Consider the following 12,663-nt stretch of genomic DNA (forward strand, 5'->3'; position numbering starts at 1 on the left):
AGTTGATATTAACATACAAAATGAAATTACAGTGAATCCATGGGAGAATTTATTTAGGCTCTGTTCTGCCAGCTAACATACAGCTTTTCTTTCAACAGGCTCAGCACTGTGTAGCTACAACCTAAAGCCTTCTGAATATACTACATCTTCAAAAGCTTCTGTTCTTTGCCCCAAACTACCAGTTCCAGCGAGGTAACTTTTATTGTATTTTGTTAACTTGTGACTTTTGTTTTTGTAGGTAGATTTTAAACTGTATATATTATTCTGAGAGGAAAGTCACTTGATGATACCTGTTGCTTATGACCAGTACTTATTTTTACAACAAGACTTAAAAAGTAGTAGTAGAAATGACAACATGTGTTTCATATCTTAAAACACACACAGAGACAAACAACTTTTCTCATTCTCAGATATCTTAAATTTCTTTGGGGGGGCTCACTTTTTTTTTTTTAATGCCATACTTTTTAAGTGTGGAGAACTGCTGAATCATTACAAAATCTGCAGTGAAATTAGAAGCCAAGTCTCAGTCTCCAAAGATTCTCTGAAGTTGATTCCAGTAATACTTAGTGGGATTATTTTTTAATTTACTTTGTAAATTTAAAAAATATGCCAGATTATTCTCCATCCTTTATTTCAGGCTACATCTTTTAGGTACATTCTCTATAATAACACGCTGTTGCCATATCTTATCCAAGGTCTTATTCAACAAATATTTATTATTAAGTACCTACTGCATATCATGGATGCACAGAAGAGACAAGAAATATTCTTTATTTGGAAGGATCTCACAGTAGTTATAAATAAAGCCAGCTTTAAAATTACAGATTTTTTTTTTAACAAGGAAACAAATTTGCAAGCATTGTACAATATATCCTCAGAATTAGGGGCGTAGGATTTGGAACATGTCTGATCTTCAGAACCTTAAGTGTGTATCACTAACCATGTATGACATGCGTCAACTTCACTAGGAATACTGAATTGAGACCATTTTTATTATATCTTAGTATATGACAGCAAGCTACAGGTTAACATTTTGAGACCCATCTTATGTCTGCTTTCCTTTGGCTTGCTTATGGGTGTAACTTGTGCTTTATTAACTTGAGTGAAATTTGAAATTTTCTGTTGAAAAAGTAGACAACGGAATAATATCACTTTAGTTGATTTCCAGCTCTTTTAGTCTTGTCACGTTGCTATTGAAATTAAAATGTAAAGCCTATGGAAATAAAAATAAAGGAACTGTTTTAAAAAGATAGTAAGTAGGGCCTATAAATTATGGGCTTAGACCAATTGGTAAAGAGACTCCATTCATGAACATTGAGACTATTAGGGAGGCTGTGACAGTAAAGAAAAGGAGGTCGTTTGGATAGAGTCACTGGAGAAAATTTATCAATGTAAAAACAAGAAAGGCTCTGTCCTCTTATCGACTCAACTGCTAAAAGCCTGTTTTAAATGCATACTTTGAGTGTAGAGTCACATTTTAAGGCGTAAACATGTTATGAAAGGATTACCTGAAAGCCTTGATGTGAGGATGTCCCTGTGTAATATGGGTGGGGTCAGGTAAATCCTCCTGCACCAATGACCTCTGACTCTACCATGTTGAGGACTGCCTGTTCCTGGGTATCTATCTCAGGTGTTCCGTTCTTGGTTGTATATAACTCATGTATCTCACATAAGGTGTCCTAAGGACATGCACTTTGAAGATGAAACATAGCATTAGGGACTTGGGTTTTAGACATGGACACACTGGGCTTCTTACAAGGTCATCTACTAATGTCTCAGTAATCCAGGAAGCAATGATGACCCTATGCCATCAGAAACCTGACTGCATACTGTTTATACTTATTTATATATCCCCATGTTTCACTAATCTTAGTACCTTACAGTCTAAAAGTATCTTACCACTTTAATTTGAACTCAGCCTGTTGGAAAGTAAAAGCGAAGTAACAGTTGATAGAAGGAAGTCAGATTAGGACCTTGTAAATATCATCATTTAGCATATGACAAGCAAAGTATAAGGATCAAAAACCAAAGAATTTGTTCTAATAAAAAACTTGGGGCAATACCATGTTCCACACTTAGTATTAGATACCAAATCTACAAAGATAAGTAAGATCTAGTCTCTGTCCTTAAGAAACTCTGTCTTTAAAAAAAAAAAAAATAGGGACTGTTTTGGTGACTTTTTTGTATACACTAAAAGACTAGCACTAGGCAAACCTGTGCTGAGGCAAGTGGCCCTCAGCATGGTTCCTATCTATTTTGTGGTCTTCTGAGGAGTGCCCTAGTGGGACAGAAAGAGCTAAACCTTAAGTCCAGATAGGCCTGGGGGTGAATTCTGTGTCACCAGTTTCTCTTTGCCAGCTCAAGCAAGTCTCTTAACCTCTCTGTGAACCAAGTTTTCTCTTATGTAAAATGGGAATGTTAATACCTCTGTCATGGAATTGTTGTAAGAATTAAATAGGCAATATGTTTTAAGCATCCATTATTTAAAAAAAAAAATTAGGGGCGCCTGGGTGGCGCAGTCGGTTAAGCGTCCGACTTCAGCCAGGTCACGATCTCGCGGTTCGTGAGTTCGAGCCCCGCGTCAGGCTCTGGGCTGATGGCTCGGAGCCTGGAGCCTGTTTCAGATTCTGTGTCTCCCTCTCTCTCTGCCCCTCCCCCATTCATGCTCTGTCTCTCTCTGTCCCAAAAATAAATAAACGTTGAAAAAAAAAATTTTTTTTTAAAATTAGCGTTTATTTATTATTGAGAGACAGAGCATGAGCATGAGCATAGAAGGGGCAGAGAGAGAGGGAGACACAGAATCCGAAGCAGGCTCCAGGCTCTGAACTCAGCACAGGGCCCAACTCAGGGCTGGAACCCACAAACCACGAAATCATGACCTGAGCCGAAGTCAGACGCTAACGACTGAGCCACCCAGGTGCCCCTTTAAGCATCCATTATTGTGCTTGACATCTGGCTTAAGGAGTAAGTATTTCTGTCAACCTCTAGAGCCTCCCCTTTTGCCCCTAACCTTCCTGGGTCCCCAGGGACCCTCTGCAACTGAAAGCAATGCCTGTTTCTTAGATCAAAGCCATTGTAAACTAATTTGCAATAAAACACTCACACCACATAATTGCCAAATGGTTACTATTCCTAATGAGCTTTCGAATTTTAAAAGCAAATGCCTGGAAAGGGCCATATTTTATCCAAGTTCATAACTCTCTGTTGATGACATGCCAAGCATGGTAGCAGTAGGGAGACAAGCTAGCCCTTATGCTTAAAATGCTTAAAGGTTTAGGTATAGCTAGAGAAAATTGCAGTGGTAGAAACAGATTACATAAATTCAGTTTATTCACCATTTATTGGATACTTCTGGATGCCAGTAAGGATATTAGGTGTTGGAGAATTAATAGCATGATGTGGAAATGAGAAACCAATAGCCAAGAAAAAAAGTGTTATCTGTACATATTTTAAAATGAAGAATTCAACATTAATTAACATTTATAAATCATCTGCTGTGTGCTATAGCCACCATATTAGGTTTCTCATATATATTGTCTTCTTTAGTCCTTACAAAAGCCTATAAGGATATTGTTCCTAATTTATAGATGAGGAAGTAGAAGATCAGTTAAATAAGTTGTGCAAAGCCACAAAACTAATCGTTGGGAATCATAATTTTAATCTAAGATCTTGTGAAGTCTATACCGCAGTTAGTTTTACCCTGATGTGAGCGTTTTCTAGTTGTATCCATAGTATAAGGTGAGCTTAGGGCCCTCCTACTCTGCCGTCTTCCCCAAGACAAAGTCCTACACCAGTTGGTTAAAAAAAAAAAAAAAAAAAAAAAGGTGGGGGAGCCTGGCTGGCTCAGTCAGTAGAGCATGCGATTCTTGATCTCAGGGTTATGAGTTCAAGCCCCACATTGGGCATGGAGCCTACTTAAAAAAAATAAAAAAAATTTTTAAAAAAGAGTACAAGAATGAAAGTGAGAAAATAAATAAAATGAAATGTATGAAAAACCAATGAGTATTGCCATTATAGTCTTTATTTATTTGCTGTGTTTTCTGTGCTATAGAGCTATTGCCAGAATCCTTTATTGTTATTCTTTCTTAAATAAAACTTTTCCTTAGAAATCATGTGTAATTGCTTATTTATAACCTGAAATTTTAAGATAATGGAGATGCAAACTCCTGTCTTCACTTCTGAAGGCCTATGGACAAGAGATAATACATTGTTTGTCATCATATTTTGAGGGAGCTCATTAGCTATGATAGTCTGGACTTAAGGCAAATGGACAGTATGTTTGCCAAGGTAAGATACAATTTTCCTCTGAGTGGCTAATTTTTAAAAATCTTTAAAAGACTCATTATAAATTCATTTTGTTCTTGTTGACTGATGTTTCAATAATGTGAAACAGCATTAGTTCCTAACAGGACTACATTGACTTCTTAAAGATTCAATATTCTGTGGGCTTCAAGAGGTAGAGGAACTTACTATAAATAGAATTCTTTATGCTGTCCTCTTAATTAAGAAGCACAGGGTGTGTCATTTAGGTTAGATACTAAAGTAGAAAAGATCTCATAGAAGTATTACTTTCTGAGAGGTATATGAAATCAGCTAACTCAAATTCATTGTATCACATAGGATTTAAATGGTAAAATATAAGACAAACCATTTCAATGCCATGATTACTTAGATTTTTTAACAAGAAAATCATCTGAGTATTAAAAACTCATGGCTGATTAAGTTGTTTTTGTTTGGGAAACAGTAGAGAAAATGAAGACAAGGGAGTGTAGTGCTTTTTCTTTGAAACTAAATATTTAGGGGCGCCTGGGTGGCTCAGTCGGTTGAGCGTCCGACTTCAGCTCAGGTCATGATCTCACCGTTCCTGAGTTCAAGCCCCGCATCAGGCTCTGTGCTGACAGCTCGGAGCCTGGAGCCCCCTTCGGATTCTGTGTCTCCCTCTCTCTCTGCCCCTCCCTCGCTTGCACTCGGTCTCTATCTTTCTCAAAAATAAGTCAACATTAAAAAAAATTTTTTGACTAAGTATTTAACTTTGATTTTTTAATTGTAACCAAACATTGCCTTCTCTTTTATTTGTCTTCTATTTCTGATATTCCTTACCACTTGACCATTTTGACCATCAGCCAGACAATGTCATCTGCCTGTACTAGTTTTATACCTTCAAATGTAGAGCTGTCAGGTTTTTCTTTAAACCAACATAGATTAAATTATAAGGTAAGGGACCCGTTGTTACTTTCCTTCAATCGTTTGAAGGAGACTTGTAAAAGCACTCTTTCCAATTAGCCAAGTGTTTATGGATAGTATAAAAATGACTTGAGAGGGTAAGAGTGCAAATATTGCTCAGCATTTCCTCTTAAATAGGAATGAAAGATTCGAATTTTAAGAGTATAATCCTTCCCTTTTCAAACCATTGATCCTCATTATAAGTCTGAAAAGCAGAAAACACAAACACTACTGGGCATCTGCTCCTATTAATTTAGAATTACTGACTTATGGCTGGGATCTATCACAGTTATCATCATCATCATCATCATCAAAGACTCAGAGAGGTCTTACTCCTACCCTTTCAGCTAACGGATGGAGAAACTGAGAGAGAGATGGAGTGACCTGAAGCTATGTAATGTTAGGAGGATCACCCAGGGCTTTTGAAGTCAAGGCCAGTTTTCTTTTTGTTATAACAGGCTCTGCTCTCTTTTAGAAATGTCGTGTATGTCTCTTTGAGTATAAAACTATATTAAAATCCTGTTAGTATATGGGAGATACAGGTGGAGCTGCTTTTGGACAGAGGGTAAGGTACACTTGTGGTTATATGACAGGAAAAAAGAAACAGCAGGGCCAAGAAAATTGGTGGATGTTGAAAATGAGAAAATGACATCAGTATCCCTAAGGGAGATACATTTTATGTTCAAGGTTGGAGGCAAGTGAGTTAAACAGAGGCTATATCAGAAATCATAGGGTAATAAGTAAAGCAGATGAAGATATAGGTAACCATGGAACAGAGAGGACTTTGGTTTCAAAGGATAGAGAACGAGGCTTCAGTTAAAAATATGGTTAGAAGTCCTCAGACAGGGATATTAAAGTGTCAGGGACATTATCTAGATAGCATCAGGAAGAAAAACAGTCATAGGTCACAATGAAGCTAATGTGTCCCACATTAGCCTCCATTGACTATGAACTTACGGTTAATTCTTTTGATTCTTTCCTGTAATATTTCTGACGAAATCCATTTCACTTAAAGGTATTCTGTAATTTAATAGCTTTTTATATCATTAGCGAAACAAATTTGGTCAAAAACAATGACTTGCATGCCTGTAATTTAAGCCCTACTAAGAATGCTCTTTCTGCAATTTCTGACAAAATATTGAATCTTGGACATTAACTTTCACCAACACCATTTTAGAGGTATACACAAATACACCCACAAGTCACAAGAGTCACTTCTTTTTTAAGTGAACATTTCTATCATAGTGTCACATCATTTTTGGGGGATACATTTTGCTGAAGCATAACTAAGGTAAGACTAGACCTTTATAATTATTTTATTGTTCCATGAAGTTCAACAGCATGGAAGATGTTGCCTATTCTTACTCCCAGTGATGCTCATTTACCAGCATTTAAGGAAAATCAATACATAGTACACGTTTTTTTTATTTGAAAAATATTTTTGTTGTTTTTTGAGGAAGGAAAAACAAAGATAGTGTCTTGCTTCAGGTCATACAAAATTGCTTGCTGAGATCAGAAACTTTGGAATTTGGTGCCCAATCATAGACTCTTCTCCACTAATTTGATACAAAATACAGTGCCAACCAAAAATGAGAGCATACTTATATCATTCCAGCCAACGGTGTTATATTAGAGCTATGACTGATAGTTCCACAAATAATTCTGAAAATATGAGATTTATGTTAGTGATAGCTAAATTTTAGTGCACACAGAAGTGTGTATTTGTGTATGGACAGGCATATGGACTCTCTTAGAATTCATTCAAATCACAACTGAGGGCGTGTTCATAGAGCTTTTTTAGAATCTCTCATTGATCAGATGTATACCATACTTTCCAAGGCTAAAGTAGAATATGTTATAACAAACCAGACTTACTTATGTCATTGTTCACACATAACTATGTTCCTTCACAAAAACAGTTGTGGTCAGTGTAAACCTGATAATAACGGATTACCTCTTTTTTTTTTTGGACACAAATAATCTTATAATAAAAATTATATATAGAAAGAAAACAGCTCAGAATCCCATGACCTTAACGAATCAGAGATTTTTCATTTATTTATATTTTTTCTGTTCTCATTTTTATGTATATATCTTTTGTACAGAGATACAACCATCACTTTAGATACAAATTTTTGTTTTTTTCCCCTTGTACGATTAACCTCGTGTTTCCATACATTAGTATCCATGGTTATTGTTTTAATTAGCTGCACATTATGCTGTATGTTGATGTCTTGGCATGATTAATTTATATGAGGATTATTAAGCTTGTGCCCCGAACACCTTTTTTAATGCAAGGTTCTGTATGCTGTTCTGATAGAGGAAACATTCTATTAATGGTGGCACATTTCAAGCAAAAGCATGTGTGTTTTCTATTTTTAAATAGCTTATGGCAAAAATTCATTTTCAGCTCAATGAAATATATGTTCCTTAAGTTTTGTCATCTGCCCCTTGACTGATAGATGTGCAGGCTGAGGAGTTTAAGTGTTTGGTTTTGCTTTTGGTAGTTCTGTATGTGCGTATGTGTGTGTATATGTGTGTGTGTTTCTTTTCAGAAGGGGAGGGTAATGTCTTCTTTGGAACATGCACTCCACCCTCTTTGATAAGGCCTGTGGCAAGATTCTCATCCCTGCCCATGACAGTCATCTTCATAGCATTAAGCTCACGGCTCTTAGCGCCCATATGATGTGTGGAGGGTGGAGTGTATTGCAGTCATAATCACCTTTCATTTGTGTGTTTGATGTGGCATTTATATTAAGTAGGAGTAATTTTTTTTCTGATTTTTTTTTTCTTGTGTCACCAGTGCACCTATTCCATTCTTCCATCGCTGTGCTCCTGTGAACATTTCCTGCTATGCCAAGTTTGCAGAGGCCCTGATCACCTTTGTCAGTGACAATAGTGTCTTACACAGGCTGATTAGTGGAGTAATGACCAGCAAAGAAATTATATTGGGACTTTGCTTGTTATCACTAGGTAATTGTTTTTCTCATTATTAGCTATTGCATAGTACTGCAGTAGAAGACTGTTCTGTCTTTTAACCAAAATATGAATACAGTGGGGATACCTGTAAAATGTTTAACTTCCCATAGCCAAAATAACTGTTTCAGATTATATATAGTTATAAATATATACATATTTATATATATATATATATATATATATATATATATATTTATATATCTGAAACTAATTTCCTTTCTTTTTCTATCATTGGAGAAAACTGGTGTTTTCCCAGACTTTGGTTACTGTCTCTAATAACCTTTAATATGATAGGAGGAGGCTTCTCTTAATGAATCAACACCCCTTTGTTTTCAGTTATGATTCCAAAGGCTTATGAAAGGAGGCCACATATTCTCTTACACATTTCCATCAAAGAACATAGATTTCTGATAGATTACTTTTGAAATATGTTTTTTTTTCATTGCTACAGTTCATGATGTCACTGTATTGCTGGAAAAATTAGGAAATCTCCACTTGTTAGCCATTGAGTTTTCTTGTCAATAGATAATATAATTAGGTAAATGTTATTTCAACTCCCTACATTATCCTAGAACTATATGTAGCCATATCAGAATCTATAGATCTTTCTAGTTGGGAGGAGTAAACTGTGGTAGGAACCAAGCAACTATCTCATTATATATGTGAAATGAGTTATACCTTATACCTGTTAACAACAATTATAGTCTTTGAGAAGACTAGCTGTATTTCCGTCTTGTCATTAGAGAGTATTTTCTTTTTGCTTAGGTAGTACTTGACTCAATTGAAATAATGCTGTCCATATGAAAAGCTATTTCTGTGATATTTGAAACGCTCCCATCTGTTTTTGGTTCCTGTACATTTATTGCAAAAGTGAGTACCTTAATAATGTTACCCAGTCACAGATCCCAACCATTTATTTGGCTTTGCAAATGGCCCGAAAAATCTTGACTACTAGTCTGGCTTTATGAAAAAATTATTTGGTTTCTGAAATAGTTGAATACTTTGACCAAGGCGGGGGGGGTGGGGAACACCTTAAAACTGGTGATAATAATGTTAAGTCATTGGGATTCCAGTTTTTATTAGAATGGTTCTCTTGAGGCTTAAGATCTTTAAGAATTTATTTGTGAAATGGGCCTTTAGATGATTAAAGATGAACAAATTATGATTTCAGAAATGAATTTCCCCATGCAAAGGTCAAATCTTCCCAGTTTCTTTTTTAAGATTTTCACTCCAGATTTTAGCATGTTGGAATTTAGCTTGGGATGGGTAGAGGCATTTGGCTAAATAACTCAAACTAAGCTTTGCTTTTCTTTGAAGAGTCTCTCAACCAATCAGGACCCCTGACACCAGTTGAAAATTAAGGTCAGAGGAATTTGGGCCTCCATAGGCTTCAGAATATTATTCTGTAGGATCAGAGCATCTCTTGGAGTTTTAGAAGAGAAATGACCAGAAAAAGATAAAATACTGTCTAGCTCATTGACCAACTGTTAGAGAAGTTGGTCTTGAAATGTGAGGATTACACATGGAAGTGTAGCTAGTTTAACTGATCTCTGTCTATGTGTGGTAATTTTTCTCATCACCAACATGACACATCATTCTCTACACTTTGTGTGTTAGCATGTATGTTTGCATGTGAGTTCCAATGTCTTCCCGTGGTGAATCCACAACAGTTCTGTGCTGTTTTGAGTCACCATGTGCATTTGCATGTTTTCTTTTCTGTCATTTATAAACCCACAGTTAGGTGCCTGTAGTTTCCAAGTGACACAATTCAAGTGGTGCACGTAGGCTCGAGTACCAGAAATGCAAAAGTAGCTAGTTACCCTTCTTCCCTAAACTGGGGTCTTGAACTGGTCAATAGCAGCGTATTATATTCCTAGGAGAAAACAATTGAAAGAGTTTCTCTTTGTGTTTTCCAGTGTTTTAAAATAATATTCTATATGTTCTCTATCTTCCCTGCAGTTCTCTCCATGATTTTGATGGTGATAATCAGGTATATATCAAGAGTACTTGTGTGGATCTTAACAATTTTGGTCATACTGGGTTCACTTGGTAAGCTGCTTCTTCCTTTGTTTTTTAGTAATTAGAATTGAGAGTGAAGTTTGCTCTTAACAGTCCCTCAGTGCAGAACCACTTTGATTACTTTAAATAATTTTCCTTTTGTAAGCCTTGTGAATTCATTCATAAACTATAAAAAGACTGGTGAGTGGATTACACTGAAGTTAATTTACTGTGAGATCACTAAATGGAATAAAATGGCAGAGTCATTGGCATATTTGGAATAAAAGGGGGCTCACATTTTTCTATCAGTGTCAGTTTGGGGAGAAGAGCCCAAGAGGAAAAAGAAAGCAATTGAGGCTCTGTTCTGCTTCTTGTTCTTTAATTTTCACTTGATTCTTTCAGTTTCCCTGCCTGGCAGAGGAAGGGACCCCTTTGCTTTTATCTTGGATTTTTTAAAGGCCTGAATCTACCATTCTAAGGTGTTGAAATTCTTTCTGGTTAAAATATTTCTGGGAGGATAATTTTATGTGTGTAAAATTTCATTACTCATTTTTCTATTGGCTTTCTATTTTGTTTAATGTTTTTGTTTTACTATTTTTTTAATTTTTAATGTTTATTTATTTTTGAAAGAGAGAGACAGAGCATGAGCAGGGGAGGGGCAGAGAGAGAGGGAGACACAGAATCCCAAGCAGGGTCCAGGCTCTGAGCTGTCAGCACAGAGCCCGACGCGGGCCTCCAACCCGTGAACCACGAGATCATGACCTGAGCCGAAGTCGGATGCCCAACCAACTGAGCCACCCAGGCGCCCCTGTTTTACTATTTCTAATGAAACCTTATGGGATTTGTATGTTTATTGTCTTTTTTGAAATAATAATTTCTCCCCCCTCCCAATCATAAATGTAACACCTACTCATGGTATCTAACTACTTCTATGGCAGAAAATAGAAATATAAAAAAAGAAAAAAGTTTTATTTTCACATACCACCTCTTTTCTTTAAAGAGAATTTACTTTTGCTTTTAAATTTTTCAGGAACCCTACTTCCCTTCTGTTGACCACTATTAGCAACTTGAAATTCAGAATACATTTATATATATATGTATTCAGATATATATATATATATATATATATTCAGAATACATATATATATACATGTACATATATATATATATATAGTTTTTTTTTAATGCTTTTTTTCACTGCTTTTTAAAATGAAATACTTTAACTCATTGTGAAACTTTTTTATTAGGGGAGTTTGTCCCCATTACACTTATGATCCTGTCTGCTATGTTTGGTCTTACTGATGTCATCTCTTTTATGTTTTCCTTAAGTCTGTGCTTTTTTATGTTGTTTTCCCTATCTTTACAATATGGATTGTGCTTTCTTTGGTTATTGTCACCCTTGCTTTGGATGGCATATATATATATGCCGTGTGTGTGTGTGTGTGTGTGTGTGTGTGTGTATTTTTTAGTAATTTTTTTTTAATGTTTATTTATTTACTTTGAAGGGGGTGGCAAAGGGCAAAGAGAGAAGGAGAGAGAATCCCAAGCAGGCTGTGCACTACCAGAGCAGAGCCTGATGTCGGACTTGACTCATGAACCATGAGATACTGAGCCGAAGTCAATAGTCGAACGCTTAACCAACTGAGCCCCGGGCACCCCAACATATATTTTATTTTTTACTTCTACAGTTGGTAACTATATAGTTTCAGAAAATATTCTTTAATCTAAAATCCTATAATTTTTGAATGGCTCATTCTATAGAATTCTATCCTATAAAATTTTTAAATTCCATAATTTTTAGGGGTGTCTGGATGGCTCAGTCAGTTAAGTGTCTGATCTTGGCTTAGGTCATGATCTCACGGTTTGTGAGTTTGAGTCCCGCATCAGGCTCTGTGCTGGCAGCTCAGAGCCTGGAGCCTGCTTTGGATTCTGTGTCTCCCTCTCTCTCTGCCCCTCTCCCGCTCATATACTTTCTCTCAAAAATAAACATTAAATAAATTTTTTTTAATTCTGTAATTTTTAAAGGCTGAAATGAAGGAGTATGTGTTGAGTTTTCCTCCACCTCGTTTAAATTCAACATAAACTTCTTTCTTTCCAACCTGTCTCCCACTTTATAACTGTTACCAAATAATCTGTGTTTTTGCAATCAAGTTATTTTAAAATTAAAATATTATTTAATACATTGTACCCTTTTAAAGAATTTCTGCTTTGCCTTGAAATGTTTCATAATTACATTTAAGTTTATTACATTCTTCTGTCCTAGTTTTAGTGAGAACTATTTTTGTAAAACTTCATTCTTGAGTTCTAAATTTTGGTTCATCTTTGTTTTGACGAGAATCTGAATTCGAGTAACTTATTCACGAGGCAATTGTGGGTCGTATATTTCCTTAACTCTTGATTATCTAAGATTATTTTTGCCTTACATGTGAATAGTGAATCTGTTGCATGTAAAATTCTTGAGGT

At 35.9% G+C, this 12,663-nt stretch overlaps 1 protein-coding gene across 3 annotated transcripts in view; it reads left to right on the forward strand.

The window, feature by feature from the left end:
* Window positions 1-12,663, forward strand: part of SLC44A1 (solute carrier family 44 member 1) — a 206,114-nt gene that overhangs the window by 110,938 nt on the left and 82,513 nt on the right. For all 3 annotated transcript variants that reach the window (XR_006295036.1, XM_043566212.1, XM_043566211.1), the window contains exons 5-7: window positions 99-192; window positions 8,027-8,196; window positions 10,162-10,251. Coding sequence is in view for 2 of the 3 variants with exons in the window: in XM_043566212.1 (XP_043422147.1) it covers window positions 99-192; window positions 8,027-8,196; window positions 10,162-10,251 (354 nt within the window). In the remaining variant the exon portion in view is untranslated. The remainder of the gene's footprint in view (window positions 1-98; window positions 193-8,026; window positions 8,197-10,161; window positions 10,252-12,663) is intronic.

Source organism: Prionailurus bengalensis, chromosome D4 (genome assembly GCF_016509475.1).
Source record: "Prionailurus bengalensis isolate Pbe53 chromosome D4, Fcat_Pben_1.1_paternal_pri, whole genome shotgun sequence".
Classification (NCBI taxonomy): Eukaryota; Metazoa; Chordata; class Mammalia; order Carnivora; family Felidae; genus Prionailurus; species Prionailurus bengalensis.